At 40.2% G+C, this 18,610-nt stretch overlaps 1 protein-coding gene across 4 annotated transcripts in view; it reads left to right on the top strand.

The window, feature by feature from the left end:
• Positions 1–18,610, top strand: part of PTPRG (protein tyrosine phosphatase receptor type G) — a 766,801-nt gene that overhangs the window by 201,374 nt on the left and 546,817 nt on the right. For all 4 annotated transcript variants that reach the window (XM_002758499.6, XM_002758500.6, XM_008981938.6 and 1 more), the window contains exon 2: positions 108–212. In XM_002758499.6, the coding sequence (XP_002758545.3) occupies positions 108–212 (105 nt within the window). The remainder of the gene's footprint in view (positions 1–107; positions 213–18,610) is intronic.

The following is an 18,610-nucleotide window of genomic DNA, read 5'->3' on the forward strand; positions in this document are numbered from 1 at the left end:
CATCCCCAAGGACTATGATTCTATGAAGTCGCCTGGTTCATTTCATGCCCTTTCAGTGTCCAGTGGGGTGCTGCCCTTGTCTCATTGCGGGTCTCCCTCTCTTGCAGCGCTGACAGAAGGCTACGTTGGAGCCCTGCACGAGAGTAGACACGGCAGCGCAGTGCAGATCCGCAGGCGCAAGGCTTCAGGCGACCCGTATTGGGCCTACTCTGGTAAGTCCAGTTCTGATGGAGATCACACAGGCCAGTTAACATCCCATTCAACTCACTTGAAAGCGCACTTTCAATCACTTTCATGCCTGAGTTCTGTTTGCTCAAACCTTTCGTAGTTCACTAAAAGTTGAAATATTCGAGCCTGTTTTCCCTCGAGATTGTAAGTACCTTAATTTATCTCTCCCACCTGTTTCCTCAACCTGTTTTCCTCTCAATTTGCATTTATTTCTGAACTCTGCTGTTAATGAGTTATTGTACCAAACTTGCAATTTTCAGAAAGACATAGTCTTTTCTGTCTTTTCAGTGGCTGTGATTTCAGAGAGCAGAAAATATATGGCTAGTCTTGAGCTGCTAAATGTCTGCTAAACATTAGGAACATCAGATATCAGAATGCTCTATTAGGCTCTAAGCCAAGAAATGCAACTTTATTTTGAAATCACATCTCATTATTTAAATGTATTTTAGCCGTCTACTCAATGGTAATCTGCAGTTCTTTTCATTTTTATTTTTACTTTTACCCTTTGAGCTAGTGAAGGGAGAGAGCATTGTTCTAACTATGTTGAATATTACTTTGGAAATAATTTTCTTACATTTAAAGGGGACGAAAATGAAGACCTAAAACTAGGTACAGACCTTTCCAGATTAGGCTTCCCACAACTTCCAAAATATGAGAGGTGGACTGTTATTTCTCAAAGAGCTTTTTGATGCTCAAAAATATATGGAAAATGTATTAAAGCTAATTACGGAGGAATGCTTGAGTAAGATAGACCACTTTGGAAATTAGTTTGGCACTGAATAATTCAAATTCCTTGTATGAAAGAGCTTGGAGGCACAGAGTATTAGTCTTAATAATAAATCTATGTATTATGCAATGTTGTTGCATATAGAACTGAAAGTATTCTTTTCATAATGATGCTTGGGTTTAAATCCTGAATTTCTCCCAGCAAATTCTGTTAAATTTATGTCAGTATAAAATTTATAGGTCTGATCTTTAATTACACCTTATCTATTGGCTTTTTGCATCCTTTTGTCTATTGATAAATCTCCTGCCCTGCAGGGAGAATAGCCTATCTGTTTTGTTTTGCAGTGAACAGATAGTGATTCTGAAGTCTTCCATCACACCCGGTACCTTGTGATTAGAATTATCTAATTAGAGGCTTTTTGTCACCATTTCTGATAAATGAAGGAAATTGGTAGATGAAAGCCAAAATGACGTATATATAGCATCTTGCCAAGAAACGCAAAGAAAATTTATCATTTTGTACTCTGTGGCTCTGACATCAGTCAGGAGGAGGCACAAAGTGGCCTGCTATTTACAGTTCATCAATTTAGAATAATAATGCTGTTAGTCAGGAAATTGGAAGTTATATCCCATTAGCATGTCCAACTGCAAATGGCAGCAAAGAGATGAAAGTCCTTAAACTTTTCCTGTGACATAGTTAAGAATGACCGTAAGTGGTGCTATCTTTGCGATGGACTGATTGTGGATGTCTTTTACTCTGGTGGACTTAAGAAGCCTCCATTTTGTATTTCTGGAATGCATTGTATCTGAATTTGGGTACTGCCTCCAGTAGCAGAAGGGCTAATAGTTCAAGTTCAAGAGTTGGCACACTTTTTTCTGAAAAGATCTAAGAAATAAACATCAAAAGCCATATCGTCTTTGTTGCAACTATCCAACTCTGCCATTGTAGTGTACACATACCCACTGACAGTTCTGGACAGACTGGCTGTGCTCTTTTATTTATGAATACTGGAATTTGAATTTTATAATTTTCATGTGTCAGGAAATAGTCTTCTTTCAATTCTTTTTTCGTTCATTAAAAGATGTATAAACTATTCTTGCTTTATAGGCTGTGCAAAACCAGGTGGCTGGTTGGATAGGGTCCACAGATTGTATAGTTGGTGAACCCTTGTTCTAGTTCATTTTTTTTCCCCTAGAAATCAGTTAGGAGAGTCATTTGAGGAATTGCCTGTAAGGGTGTGGACTGGTTTGGAAGAATGAATGGAGTCATTTGTTGGGCATAATGGAAAAAGTAAGAGTAAAAGAAAAATAGGATGTGACAGATGTCAACTGATGGTATACAGTTCTTATGCTTGCAACAGTTCTTCCTGACAATTCCACAGTATCTGTGGTTGCCTCATACTGAAGGGGTGCAGTATTGGTTCTTATGTCAAGAAGTCTTGGAGTTCATCACAGGCATTCCTCAGCATTTGGCCAAGGTGTAAGACAAGCCAGGAAGGAGTAAGAGTTGAGGCCTGTTACTGTGGGTGCATCAGACCAGCATCTTAAAACCACAGCCAATGAGATGTGGGCCTGTTAGCTGCACGGATAGTCCTCTAGATATAATTGTTGTTTGAAAAGTGGGACTGACAAAAAAAAGCCTCATTTTTTATGACAGAAATGTTTCTAAATTTATAAAATGAAGCAGGCAGTTCCTGAAAAACTGGTTTAATAGTCTAGATTGTAATCTCAGGCCTCGAATTCTCTGATTTGTCTTATGTCCTCCTAAAATAATGTCAGGGGTGCTTTAGGAGTGCAGTGGGTGAGGGTATGAATTTTGAAGTCATGTAGACAAACCGTAGTTCAAAGTGAAGTTTTGTTAATATCCTGATGATGTTGGAAAACTGTGACATGGGAATGATTAACAGCACTTCCCACGTAGGGTTGTTATGAGAATTCACTGAGATGATGTTTGTGAAAACATTAACATAGTCTCTGTCATACACCAAGTAGCTGATATTACTTCTTGCTTATTTTTGAGACGGTTATTATTACTTTTGCTGCAATTACTGTTGTTTTTGGAATTCACAGTGTCGCGATTCACAGTGGGTGATTACTGGGTAATTCTGAGAGCTGAGTAAGTTAGATTCTTTCAACCATAATTCACAAGGGGTGGCTATTTGGGATTTGGGAATGAGGGGTAAGCAGACTATCCTCAAGTCAGAGGTCAGCAAACTACAACCTGCAGCTGTGTTTTATAAAATAAATTCTATTGGAACACAAGCACACCCATCACGTTGCTTATTATCTATGCCTGCTTTTGTGCTATAGTTGTAGAACTGAGTGGTTGTGACAGAGACCTAGAATATTACTATTCTAGTAATATTGAATATTGAGTATCTAGTAATAGTGAAAAACCTGGAATATAGCCATCTGGCCTCTTATAGAAAAAGTTTGCTGGCTAGACGTGGTGGCTCATGCCTATAATCCCAGCTCTTTGGGAGGCCAAAGTGGGCGGATCATGAGGGCAGGAGTTTGAGACCAGCCTGGCCAACATGGTGAAACTCCAGCTCTATTAAAAATACAAAAGTTAGCCAGGCGTGGTGGTAGGTGCCTGTAATCTTAGCTACTCGGGAGGCTGAGGCAGGAGAATTGGTTGAACCCGGGAGGTGGAGGTTGCATTGAGCTGAGATTGTGCCACTGCACTCCAGCCTGGGTGACGAGAGCAAGACTCCGTCTCAAGGCAAAAAAGAAAAAAAAAAAAAAGAAAATGTTTGCCAACTCCTGCTTACAGTAGTATAGTCTGGGTTTTTAGCAGATGTTAGTCTGACTTACATACAGAACTGTTTCAGAAATTTGGAAGCTTTTTTCTTTTTTTTTTCTCCTTGCATTTTCCTTAAGCTGGAATATCCTCAGCATGTCTTCTAGATAGCATTTTAGTTTTTCTGTGATCCTGCTTTTGGAAAGGACTTGGGAGGGCCAAAGATGAGTTTATTTTGTTGTTGTTGGTTGTTTTTGAGACAAGGTCTTGCTGTGTCTCGCAGGATGGAGTGCAGCGGAGCCATCTCGGCTTACCACAACCTCTGCCTCCATGGTTCAAGCGATTCTGTCATCTCAGCCTCTCGAGTAGCTGGGTCTACAGGCATGCGCCACCACGCCCAGCTAATTTTTGTATTTTTAGTAGAGACGGGGTTTCACCATGTTGGCCAGGCTGGTCTTGAACTCCTGACCTCAGGTGATCCATCCACCTTGGCCTTCCAAAGTGCTGGAATTACAGGTGTGAGCTATTGCTACTGGCCAAAGATGAGTTTAGAGGGCAGTGCTGCAGGAAGTGGATCAGGGAGATGAGTGGGTGTGGGATGTTCTGGGGTGACTATGTCTGCTCCTATGCTTGCTATTGTGTGAGTGGGTCTGGTAAACAATGCTGACCCTCATGGCATTCCCTTTTGGTCACTAAGGAGAGGCATGAGCTTTCCAGCTGTGGATAGCTTGCTTTTAGAGTGATGTCATGAGCTTGTTTTTAGGATATTGTCATGATAGTAGTTCATTATTATTAGTATAACTTTTTACTTGTCACTTTAAGACTACCCTACTTATTTCCATTTCACTGCGTCACCTTGGAAAATACAGACACCCTATTTATGTTTGAAATGTTAAGCTTTACTTACTTAGGCCTATCAAACAATGCCTTTGTGAATGAATACCTGTAATTTTAGCATGGAGAACTATTTATTGAGGAACCTGGAGATGTGTATTAGAGTTCTCTTGTGGTCATTGGAAGATGGGTTGTCTCTCTGGGTCTTAATTTCATCTGCTAGTAAAAAAAGAGTGTCATAATATCTGAGTTTAACAAGAAAACCTCATAGAAGGTATGAAATGGAACATAAATGTAAGATATTATTGTTGACATAATAGCGATGTAATTTGATTGCTTCATATTTTTGGATTTGTTTTTCCTTGTACCAACATAGTAGGTAAAAATGGGAATGAGTTATATGTTTCATGTAGAATTATACAGGAAAAAAATGCCACAGTTTAATAGTATCTCAATGGATATAATAACAATTTCTTTTCTATTAATTTTACTCAACTAAACTATATTTCTGTGTTTCTTGAGGTGATGGTAGCTCATGAGTTTTGGAGTTTGCCCAGAACTTCTAAAATTATTGCACAAACAGTATCACATGCTAGCTAGGTCATCAATGCAGGAAAGAGAAAGGAAAATAAATCTAGAGTCAGTTCAAGTCGAAATTTGAGGCTTTTCTCTTTTTTTGGTAACAGGGTCTTGCTCTGTCGCCCAGGCTGGAGAGCAGTGGTGCCATCTTGCAGTGGCACCGTCTTGGCTCACTGCAACCCGCTGCCTCCTGAGTTCGAGCAATTCTCATGCCTCAACCTCTCAAGCAGCTGAGATTATACGTGCGTGTCACCACTGCCAGCTAATTTGTGTATTTTTAGTACAGACAAGGTTTCACCATGTTGGCCAGGCTGGTCTTCGAACTCCTGAACTTAGGTGATCTGCCTGCCTCAGCTTCCCAAAGTGCTGGGATTACAGGCATGAGCCACCATACCTGGCCAGAGGCATTTTTATAAAGCTATTTTCTCTCTTGCCCCTCAAAGACTTGAGAAAAACAAGTGGTAGTTTCTTCCCTTCCTCTGCCTTTTTTTTTTAACTTAATTCTGTTTGGTTTTCACATTTTTAATAATGTCTTATCTCATGTTCCCTCTGTGTAGAAATAGCTTCTAAGAATCAGTACAAGGGGACCATCTCTCATTGTTAGAGGAATCCAAAATTGAAATATGCAGTGACCCAAATTCCCCAGAAGACATGTGTGGCGTTGGGATGGGTGAAGGTGAGATTTTTTTTTTTTTTTAACAGGAGAGTATCATTTTATTTTGGAAGCAAAAATTAATAAGCAGAAAGTAGGGAACCTAAAGAACGGGCTCCAAAACAGGTTCGAGTTAATAGTGTCATAAAGATTAGGAGAAGTATGAAAGTAGGCTTAGATGGGAGTTGGGCCACTAGGTGACTCTGGCTCTCCTCTGACTACCCCAGCCAGTCAGTGGCCTGTCAGCAGGATTGTTGGAAGAGGCATTCCTGCCATGGCCAGTGGCCGTCCATGGTCCTTTCTGACTGTCTTGGGATTTGATGACTTGCTCAGCTGTAAAATGGAGATAAAAGTGTGTGTACTTGTCAGGATGGCTTTGAGGATTAAAGGTAGTATATATTGGCACCTGTAGTATGTACTTTCTGACCTCCACCCTGGAGTAGAGTAGGTATTACCTATTTGGCTCTTAATTATATGGCACCTCACTCCACTATTCATAGAAACATCTTGTTTTATAACATGCATGTGTGTGTGTAGGCGTGTGTCTCATTTCCCCAGCTAAATGTAGAATCCTTGAGGACAAGGATTATTGCTTATAATTCCCTGTTTCTCCTGCAGTGTGCCAGTTTATCTTGTTTTGTGCAGATTGGGTGCATGTTTTTTCAAGTAGACAAGTGGATAGATGGATAAATTAACTCAAGCCAGAGTCTGTCCTTGGGAATTTACGAAGGGGAGTCCTGCCGTGAAATTTGGATAAATTAGTGTGTGATTTGCAAAAGGTTTCACTCTTGCATCCCTTTAAATAAGAAGCTCCCCTGGTGAACTTAAGATATAATTAAATTCCTAAAATTACATTTTCACGCCTATTTTTAAGAATGTCTATACCAGATAAAGCAAAATACATGTGCCCGCAGAAGTCAGCTTTTGTCATTAGAAGAACGGAAGGCACTGCAGGCCTCAAAGTTTAATGCTAATATTGTTGTGTTATTCGCCTCTCTCCTGAAGCCTCCTCCAAAATCTTTTAAGGGAATCATTTTGTTATAGACATTCTATTCCTGAAAGACTTTTTTTTTTTTTTTAAGACAGAGTCTTGCCCTGTCACATAGATCTCAGCTCACTGCAACTTCCTCTTCCCGGGTTTAAGCGATTCTCCTGCCTCTGCCTCCTGAGTAACTGGGATTACAGGCATCCATCCACCACCATGCCTGGCTAATCTTTGTATTTTTAGTAGAGATGGGGTTTCACCATGTTAGCCAGGCTGGTCTTAAACTCCTGAGCTCAAGTGATCTGTCTGACTCAGCCTCCCAAAGTGCTGGAATTGCAGGCGTGAGCCAATGCACCCAGCCCTAATAAAGACCTTCTGCTGGCATGGAACCAAACCACTGCGGAGGAATCAGCCAGAGTCTTTGAGCTCAGAGGCTCTCTCTGCTTTGGTGCTTAGCCCGATCCATTTCTGCCTAAATTCCTCAGTCTTCCCTTTATTTATTTTTGCAGTTAATTTATATATTTTCTATATATCCCTATCAATCTACTAACAGTTTTAAAGTAGAAGTACTTACTTGTTTACTGCACTTATTAATTGCCTACTGTGTGCCAGATGGTGTTCTAAATGGGAATGGCCAGAGAGGCTGCTCATAGAATTGCTTTTGCCAGATTCTCACCTTCAAAGATGGGCAGGTGTTTGCCAGGACATACACAGGCCTTGAGCATGGAGGACTCCGGCAGTGACTAGAGAACTAGAAGCAGCTCAGAAGCTCTAGAACTTGAAGGGGGATGGAGAAAGTTAAAGGCATGATGGAGAGGACTGGAGTTAGATTATGGAGGGCCTTATGATATTCTACTGGTAACACAGAACTTCTGTCTAGGGTTGATAGGGAGTAATTAAAGAGCTTCACCTGGAATCAGACTACAGTTGGTTTTATGTTGAAGACCACTGGTTGTAGGGTTAAGGACTGGGCAGCAGGAGGAGGAGGGCAGGATGAAAAATGATGAGGTGTGACTGGGAATTTGAGAGAGAAAACAGCTCTTGGGAGGTCATTATCATTTGTACAAGGAGGAGAAGACAAAATGAATTTTGTAGGACTACCCTCAAGATGATTGAAGACGGCGTTGCATTTAATTTGAAATGAGTAAATGAGCAGTGGTAAGTTGGTTGAAAAGATAAAGAATTTGGACTAGAACCTATTAAGATGTAGTATAGTGTTTTGTCTGCATTTCTTATGCCCTTCAGAGTTCATGCTCTTTGAACAGAACCTTTGTCTATAATTAATCATTGTATTTCCCTGTTTCTACCTAAATGTTTTTGGATAGGAGGGCCTCAAGGTAGGGAACAAATTGTAGAATAAACTGTTTCTTCTACAGGTACTCTTTTTCTTTTATAGTTGATGTGTGGTTACAAGAATAGATGATGTAAAAAAGAAACCACATATGGTCACACACTAATCAGAACTTTATGTACAAAAGAGAAAAATGTGTTGCCATATGCTTAAGGTACCTTGAGAATTTTTCAATACTTGGCCTAGTTTGGTAAGTTTCTCTCCACTGTTTGAAAGACATTGTTCTCTCTGCTTAGAGTTATTTTCTTTTCTTATTTTTTTAAACTCTGATCCTTGCCACCTGAGTTCTAAAGTTTCTTGGCATTTTCCCTCTGGAGGTGGTTTCACAAGTGTTTGTAAAGTTAATAGATACTAATGTATTAATATATTATAAGAAGACATGAATACATTCCCTAGGGGCCTTGTGACCCTTGGAAAAGTCTAGCAGTAAGATGAAATATTGTTCAGTGCTGTGTTGATACCAAGTGATACATTATCCGTGGTAACAGTTTCAGTCATTGCTATCATGGGTCATTTAATACCTGGGTAAATGGAATGCTGAGAGTTTGGGTTGGAAAGTGACTCTGAAGGTAGTGGGATGATGGAGCCTTTTTGGAGGGTTCTGTAGCAGTATCTGTGAAAATATTAAATATTGTTAATCTTTCATCCAGCACTTCTGCTTCTCTGAATTGGTCTTTCTGAAACACGTGTGCATGTCTCCAAAGTAGCATTGTGTTTAACAGCCTAACTGACCAAAATAGGGACTTGGGTAATTAATTATAATACATTCTTACAAGGAAGTGCTTACCTGAACATCCACGAAAAGGGAGGAGGTTGAACTACAAGATATATTAAAATAATATAGGTAATACGGTCCCATTAATGAATAAAGCTGAAGAATTCAGAGATTATATCCAACATTTAATTGTGGTTATCATTGACAAATGAGAGATACTGCCTTGTAATACTTATATTTCTGTAATGTTTTAATATTAGGTGAGTTTTCATTTTAGAATAGATGGCTAAATGATATCAAATCCAGGCAATTTTCTTTTTAACAATTTCGAGGGGGAGAGAAAGAGAAGAAAAACCTAAAAGGGAAGCCAGAAGGAAAGCAAAAATCTTTTTGTCTCTTTAATTGACTGTATCTAAATTTTTTGGGTGAGGCATTTTCACCGGCATTTCAAATTTTATAAAATGCTGATATGAACCATGCAGAAATTAATGAACTGATATTGACTTAGTTTGAAAATGAACATCAAGATTTATTGAGCAAAGCTTTAAATATTGACCCAGCCAAAGATAAGGTCAATATTTACTTTGACATAACATAAATCCTAATATTCATTAATCTATAAATTTATTGCATCAACACAAGGCATTCAGAGAGTTGTATATAAATATATATTTTTCATATCTGTGATAGATTAAAGTCAAACATCTTTTTTCCTGGTTATAAATTTGAAAGGATGATATTCTCTCCTTTGAAACTAGCTTCTTGGGGGAGAGGGGTGTGTGCATGGGTGGAAGGATGTGATTAATTTGAAGGTTCAAAGGAGAAATACACCTAGCGGAATACATGTATTATAATTGGAGCACAGTGATTTGCCTAAGGGCTGCTGGTCTTTTTTTCTAACCTAACAAAACATACTCTTTCATTATATCTGATTTGATTTATAAAGCCCACCCACTTTGTTTTCTTTTGTTCTTTTTCTTTTTTTTTTTTTTTTGGAACTGGGTCTCACTGTTTGACCCAGGCTGAAGTGCCTGGGACCAGATGCATGCACCACCACACCTGGCTAATTTTTGTAGAGATGGGGTTTTGCCATGTTGGCCAGGCCAATCTCAAACTCCTGGGCTCAGGCAATACTCCGGATTTAGCCTCTCAAAGTGCTGGGATTACAGGCGTGAGTTACCAAGCCCGGCTAAAACCCACCTTCTGATGATAGAAAACAGGGGAACTTTCTATCTTTCCCTCTGGATATTGTGAAGCTACTTATGTAGAATTTCGTTTGGCAAATAACATATTGTTGGTGTATATCGTGCTTTATAATACTTTATTGGCTGAAATTTCCCATGTTGAAATTTTCTTCTTCTTCGTCTTATTTTTTGAGGCAGAGTGTCAATCTGTTGCCCAGGTTTAGAGTGAAGTGGCACAATCTTGGTTCACTGCAGCCTCCGCCTCCTGGGTTCAAACAATTCTCTTGCCTCAGCCTCCCGAGTGGCTGGGACTACAGGTGTGTATCACCACGTCTGGCTAATTTTTGTATATTTTAGTAGAGACTGGGTTTCAATATGTTGGCCAGATTGGTCTCCAACTCCTGACCTCGACTGATCCACCCATCTCAGCCCCCCAAATTGCTGAAATTATAGTAGGTGTGAGCTACCATGCTTGGCTTCATGTTTTAATTATCAAGTTGAACTGAACTCTCCTTCCTTATGTTGTGCCTTCTCTTGGTGGGGTGGTCTTGGTAGCAGAAAGAAGAAAATAAAGAGGACCCATTTCACTGGATTGTGAACTTTTAGATTTGCCAATATATAGTGGAATACATGTCTAATAGATACTTAAAGACTGAATTTTCCCACTGTTTATTTAAGCGAAGAAAGTAACTCAGTCACAGGCTTAAGTATAATCTTGTAGCTATGCAAATCTTATGTCTTACATGATCTTGTTGTGGTCAGTCTACCTGGCATGTTCTTTGAGTGTTAAGTGGTGGTGTTAGTTTCAGTGGTTTGTTGGCTAATCTTGAAATGACCATCACTTTTATCTCTTAGTGGCTAATTGCCTATGACCCTATTTGAGATCAACTGCATTAAGGGTGGTTATCTTCTTAGTAGTCTTTCTTGCTATTAAAACTTACCTGTCCTATGTTTCATTTACTTTAAGGCCCATTTTATTTTTTCCCGAGATGGAGTTTCACTCTAGTTGCCCAGGCTGGAGTGCACTGGCGCGATCTCGGCTCACTGCAGCTTCCACCTTCTGGGTTTAAGTGATTCTCCTGCCTCAGCCTCCAGAGTAGGTGGGATTACAGGCACCCACCACCACACCTAGCTAATTTTTGTATTTTTAATAGAGATGGAGTTTTACCATGTTGATCAGGCTGGTCTGGACCTCCTGACCACGTTATCCGCCTGCCTCAGCCTCCCAAAGTGCTGGGATTATGAGCCACCACGCCTGGCCAAGGCCCATTTTCTGTTATGTAGCTGAGACTTTTTGTAGGTTAAAAACGTATCAGTGGTATGTATATAACATAGAATTTTGCCTTCTTGAGAAATGCTGTCTAATAACTTCAGGAATTCTCACTTTTCATTCATGTCACTATAGTATATAATAATGTTTTCCACTGGGTGTGCTCGCTCACACCTGTAATCTCAGCACTTTGGGAGGCTGAGATGGGAGGATCACTTGAGCCCAGGAGTTGGGACCAGCCTGGACAACATAGTGTGAGGCCCTGTCTCTACAAAAAAAATTTAAAAATTAGCTGGGCATGGTAGCTCATGCCTTTAAATCCCAGCTACTTGAAAGGCTGAGGTGGGAGGATCGCTTGAGCCTGGTCAAGGCTGCTGTGAACCCTGATCATACCACTTCACACCAGCCTGGGAGACAGAATGAGACCCTGTTTTAAAAAATAATCATAATAATAATACTAATAATATGTTCCTTGAGTGTAGTAGGATTTTATGTCATGTGAAAAATGACTCTATGACTCTACTATGATACAAATATTTGACTCTAACATAATAAAGTCATTTCTTGAGGTTTTTTTTTTTAATCAAGGAGAAAGTGAGTTTTATACTAATAGGTCTTTAACATCTCTCTGTCACTTGCTCATATCTCTTTTTATCAATAAGAGATAAGCCTGGCCTCAGTCTGCTGGGAGAGAATCTTAGAATTTGATCTCATGGATTTCATTATATCCTGGTACCCTTCTTGTCTGGCAGGGCATGCCAGTTTTCTATTTTGATGTGTTACATTTCCTATTAAATTATATTTGAGATTTTATAGAATGTGGGCTAGTTTAAAGAAAAATTTTTTCTAAGCAGTAGTACAGCTGGGTTTCCAATAGGACAGAACAAGTCTTTTTTTGTAGGAGGTATTAGTCCTTTGGCAGGATTGAAAAGCCTCTTGTTTTGTGCCTTATAATCAAACTATATCTGTGATTTGAAAAATGACAAAAGTTATAAAATTTCCTAGAATTGGTTTTAAAATGAAGGAAAATCGTTAGTTCAAAAATTATGGCTCATTGTAAGTGCTGGTTCTGGTACAGCCATACAGATTGTTTAAAATCCTTAAATACATACTTGCCCAGTCCCACTCTGTTCCCCGTTTCTTGCTGTCCTGGAAACTCCTCTTATTTTGGGATCTTGTGAAAGTCCTTCCTTAGACCTCTACACCCATTCTCAACCATCCTTATGATTGGTTATTATCTCTGATTTATTAAATGATTTAAGTATCATTTCTGCTTATCATGATGGAATGAATTCCAGAGCAATAGGCCTAACTTGGTAGGTTTTTTTGGATTTATATTATGCTCTGCAACCCATTCATTTGTTTTTTTAAATTTAATTTTAAGTTCAGGGGTACATGTACGGGATGTGCAGGTTTGTTACATAGGTAAGTGAGTGCCTGGTAATTTGCTGCACCTGTCAACCTATCATCTAGGTATTAAGCCAGCACCCATTGGCTAGTTTTCCTGATGCTCACCCACACTTATTCCTGCTCCCCAGGCCCCAGTGTGTATTGTTCTTTTCCCTATGTCCGTGTGTTCTCCTTGTTCAGCTCCCACATATAAGTGAGAACATGCAGTGTTTGGTTTTCTGTTCCTGCATTAGTTTGCTGAGGATAATGGCTTCCAGCTTCATTCATGTTCCTGCAAAGGATGTGAATGAAGGATCTCATTCGTTTCTATGGCTGCATAGTATTCCATGGTGTATATGAACCACATTTACTTTATCTAGTCTCTCATTGATGGGCATTTAGGTTGATTCCATGTCTTTGCTATTGTGAATAGTGCTGCAGTGAACATAGGCATCTGTGTATCTTTATAACAGAATGATTTATAATCCTTTGGGTATATGCCTAGTAATCGAATTGCTGGGTCAAATGATATTTCTGGTTCTAGGTCTTTGAGGAATCACCCCACACTGTCTTCCACAATGACTGAACTAATTCACACTCCCACCAACAGTGTAAAAGTGTTTCTATTTCTCCACAGCCTCTCCAGCATCCATTGTTTCTTGAGCTTTTAATAATCGTCATTCTGGCCAGGCATGGTGGCTCATGTGTGTAATCCCAGGTCTTTGGGAGGCTAAGGTGGGCAGATCTCTTGAGGTCAGGAGTTTAAAACCAGCCTGGCCAGCATGATGAAACCCCAGCACTACTTTAAAAAAAAAGAAAAAAATTAGCCAGGTGTGGTGGTGGACTCCTGTAATCCTAGAATCTCGGGAAGCTGAGGCAGGAGAATCGCTTGAACCCGGGAGGCGGAGGTTGCAGTGAGCCAAGATCGTGCCATTGCACTCCAGCCCGAGCAACAGAGCGAGAGTCTTATCTCAAAAAAAAAGTCATTTTGAGTGGCATGACATGGTATCTCACTGTAGTTTTGATTTCTGCAGTCTATTTCTGGAGTTGATCTTGAGCGTTTCCTTGGACATGGGAAGAAGCCACTTAATCGAGATTTCCTGTTTATGTTGATCCACATTCGCCCAGGTTGAAGCCCTTTTTCTGGGAGAGAAAAACAAGCTTCTTAAAGCTGCATGAAATTTTGCTGCTCTCAGAGGCATCATTTAGTAGCTCTGCCCCAATTATTGTTAGCCACTTTTCCTCCTGGAAACTGTGTTTCTCTGTTCCACCCTTCCCCCTAGTTCCAAGTGTTAGGATGATGTTCTTCCTTTTAGCAGGGTGTGCATGCCATTAGTGCACTGGGTATTGATTGGTCATTGAGAGATTTTAGCAGGAACATGAAATATGAAGCTCTTCTTGGCTGTGTGACTGGCACCTGCAGAGATGGACAAAGGCATTTTTCGTGTGTTTCTGCTTCTGGGGCTCTCTGTGATAATGGGAGGTATTTTCTTCTCACTGTTGTTAAGTACATGGTCCACGCCCTCCTCTTGGGGAGTGATTTTGACACTTTTTGATGGTCCTGTGGCTTTTATATTCTTACACCACCTCCTAATGAGTTATCTTTTCTCTCACCATCTACTAGGGTGTGAAAAGGAAGTTTCAACACTCAAGGCCAATTGGGCTGCATACCTGCTGTGCCAGAAAGAACTAGTTAACATTTGCTTCTCCTCGTCATATAAGTACACCATAGCTAGCAATATTATTAGGATTTTTCTCTTAAATTCCTATGGAAGGCATTTCCAGGAGTATGACTGAGTATAATGATTTGTTTTTGGATTCGTTTTAGCCTCTAGAAAAGACTCCCTTACTCTCTTGGCCTAAGTGTTAGGGAGTTTATTGTCTTACATAGCACACCTAGAGACAGGACACCTCTGGGCAGCATCTTTGTACTCTGCCATCTTGAAGGGGTGCCCCATGTTGTTTAGACGTTGCCATCCTTAGTGGGTAGACTTGGTCCTTAGAATCACTTTCCTTGTGGTCTTAACATGGCTTGCAGAATTCTAGATGTCAAATACTGAGTACAAAGTTCAGAAGAGAAAGGGAAAGTGTCCCTTTCTTATGTCTGTGTTGCAGAGCATATAACATGTTCTTCAAAGCATCCCACCCCTGGTGAATCAACTTCGTACTTTGTTGGCCAGACTTGGCTCATGTGCTCATGCTTAAACTGATCACTGGCCACAGGAATAGCAGCACTGCTGCCTTCGACTGATTAGGATCTACTCCAGAAGTAGCAGAGGGAATGGGTCTTGGAAAATACAGCCTGTGTGGCTGCGACTCTTGTCATCTTTTTCAGTTTTTGTTTTGTTTTGTTTTGTTGAGATGGAGTCTCACTCTGTTGCCCAGGCTGGAGTGCAGTCGCACAATCTTGGCTCACTTCAACCTACACCTCCCAGGTTTAAGTGCTTTGTTTGCCTCAGCCTTCCAAGTAGCTGGGATTACAGGCACCTGCCACCATGCTGAGCTTATTTTTGTATTTTTTTTTGTAATGATGGGGTTTCACCATGTTGGCCAGGCTGCTCTTGAACTCAGGACCTCAGGTGATCTGCCCACGTCCGCCTTCAAAGTTCTGGGATTACAGGTATGAGCCATGGGGCCTGGCCCATTTTCAAGTTTTAAAGGCTAAGCAACCCCATGGCACTTCATAAAGGAAAATGTTATAGGAAAGAAATTGTGTTTACTTTTGAAGTGAAAATTTGATTTCAAAAGCCTGACATCATTGCAAATAAAATAATAAAGCTCCATGAATTTGGAGTCCTTTATGCTATTCCTGGCTTCCCTGTCCACTTCTGTAGTTACCAGTTGCATATTGCTATTTAAATTTAATTAAAATGAAATAAAATTTAAGATTCAGTTTCTCAGTCACTCTAGCCAGATTTCAAGTTGCCAGGAGCCACACATAGCTAGTGACTAGACTTTTGTGTTGCATAGACAGTGAACATTTCTATCCTGGTAGGAAGTGGTGTGCAGAGGATAAAGCAATATGGAGGAACCCGATGGTTCCTCAATAACATATTATTGAGTACTGAAGATGTGAGTGTAAGACCTTTCTGAAAAGCTCACATAATGCCCCAATTTACAAGCTTCAGGTAGACCTCCCTCCTTTTCCTTTCGGAGGTCTTGAGAAGTTGACCTAGGGTATATTTTCTGAGCTTTGTTTTAACCAAGGTTCTGAATCTTTGGAGAAATAAATTGGGGACTTACAGTGAGTGGACTGTAGGGGTGAGGAGGTGTGAGGACATCCTCTTATCAGTCTTCATTTATCGAGTCATTTGGTGAGAGTATCAGGCACAGGCCAGGGGGAAAGCTCATTTTGACACTAGAGCTGACTACAACACAGAACAAAACATATAAAATTATCTGTGCAGCATCTATAAAGTAACATGTCATCGCATCACATCGTTCTGTGAAATAAAGTGTGAAGGGAAGTGGTGCCTAGAGAGGGATGTAGGGGAAGGAGGGGTGATTTTAGCCTGGGAAGACCTCTCAGATAAGGTGATATTTGAGCAGAGAGCTGAACATAGAGGGACTGAACCTTGTGGGTATGTGAGGTAAGCATTACAGGTAGAGGGAAGCAGGGTAGAGAATAGCACTTGGAAAGGTTCAATGTTGTACCTAAAACTACTCTGCGCATTTTAATTAAGCCTCCTTCTAGAACCTTCTGGCCCTGTATTGCTTAGGTTAAATTTTCCATTGTCCTAGAATAGTAGTTCTCAACTGGGGACTATTTCCTTTTTGTGCAGTATTTGACACAGTCTGGAGACATTTTTTGGTTGTCATAATTGGGAATGGTTGGGTGACCCACTGGCATTAATGGGTAGAGGCTCAATATGCTCTTGAGCATCCTACAATGTACAGAACAGCCCTCACAATAAAGAATTATCTGGCCTAAATTGCCAGTAGTGCCAAGATTGACGAACCCTAACCTGAAGGCTCACCAGAGTTCATCGTTTTTACACAGTTGGTGTCCATGCCACTGTGAGGTTCTAAGCCAGTCCTTAGTTCAATGAGTACTCCATGGCACAAACACAGCTAGCTGTGTTGTGCACAGTAGCTAAGGTATTAGAGAATCAAATGAGTGTCATGGTTGTTCAGTCCTCTTTGGAGATTAAAGAGTAGAAATGGAAAGCTTGGTGAGTTGACCATTTCAGAAGGTTATGCATGAAATCATAAAGGAATGAATCATACTTCTGGATATGGTGAAAAGCCTACCTCGTAATGTCACATGGAGGTGATGAATGTTGACTGTGCTGTAGTAAAGAGGTGGTGAGATTGCTTTTATGATTATTGTTTTATTTTTGAGGTCTCTTGTGACTATGCCGTGTGTCAACTCTTTGATCTAAGAGGCTGTTAGGACATAATATTCATCTTAGTATTGCTAACCATGAAGGACCCTAGAGGATCGGCTGGCCAAGCCACTACAGCACCCTGAGAAAACTGACAGTTACCCCGTTGGGAACCTCGACGTGTCACTTCAGGGATGCAGGGAATAGTAGTTTCTTAAATGATCCCTTTTCATGAAAGGAGTGGAAAGGAAACCAGAGCTGTGAATTGTGATTGACAGGCTCCGATGATCCAGCTTTTTGTCCAGTGTCAGCACCTTAATATTTGATAAGTGCTACACAAATGTTGTTATAATGCCACAGATTTCTTCCAGAATAGATTTCTCACTTTTTTATATAAATTAAGCGAAAGGTACCTTGTGATAGGGTATAAACGCATGTATATTTATCTACACGTGTTATGGTGGCCTGAATTTTCCACAGAGCAGATGGCTGTTTGTACTCACTTCTTCCTAAACCCTCTTGTAGATATTTGAATATAAAGATAGATTCATGTGGTCACCGCCCCCAGGAAGCTCAAAGGCTCCTTTTCTCTTTTCTCTATTGAAAGCCAATATTTCTCATTGATGGCCACTGACGTAGTAGGTTCAACATACCAACGTCTAATATATTCATCTCAATATTCCTCTTATAGGTCTGCAAGGAGTTTGAAAACGTGTAAGATTATTTATACATCAGGGTGCCTCAGAAATACTTTTTCTTTAAATTGGAATGATAATATCTTACCAAAAGTATTGACATATCTGTTTAAATTGTGAGCTGTGAACGTTACTCCAGCTTCCTCCATTCCTACAGTTTGGAGCTCAAATTGGAGAAGGTCATGTGAGAACCATTTTTCTCCCCAAAGAAATGTTGGCATTATTTTAGCATCTTTTTTTCTACCCTGGGTTCTTTCTCACATCCCAGAGAAATTCCAAAAGAGTTTCTTCAGTCAGTGCTGTTGACAAGAGACTTTATTTTTGGAGATATTTTTCTTTTAAGTTTTCTTTCTTAGATTTTGATTCTAACATCTCTGATTGATAATCACATTTTCCAGATTTCCATCTATATATTAAAGGAGTAGATTTGGGATTTCAACTGTCAGAATAAAAAGGAAAATTTGTTGCTATCACGCATGTATTATTTAACACCATTATTATGTTAACATGTTTTCTTAATGAGTACATTAATAAAACAGCCATTGATTTTGTTTTGTTTTGTTTTGTTTTGTGTTTTTGGTTTGAGACAGAGTCTCACCTTGTCACCCAGGCTGGAGTACAGTGTCATGATCTCTAGTCACTGCAACCTCTGTCTCTCAGGTTTAAGTGATTCCCCTGTCTCAGCCTCTGTAGTAGCTGGGATTACAGGCATTTGCCACCACACCCAGCTAATTTTTTTGTGTTTTTAGTAGAGACAGGTATTTACCATGGTGGCCAGGCTGGTGGTCTTGAACTCCTGACCTCAAACGATCTGCACACCTCAGCCTGCCGAAGTGCGGGGGTTACAGGCATGAGCCATTGCGTTTAACCCAGCCATTGAGTATTAAAACATGTTACTTAGAAAGTAGAAGAATTATCAAACTCCACTTTGTTTAAC

The sequence above is a fragment of the Callithrix jacchus genome, chromosome 15, assembly GCF_049354715.1.
Source record: "Callithrix jacchus isolate 240 chromosome 15, calJac240_pri, whole genome shotgun sequence".
NCBI lineage: Eukaryota > Metazoa > Chordata > Mammalia > Primates > Cebidae > Callithrix > Callithrix jacchus.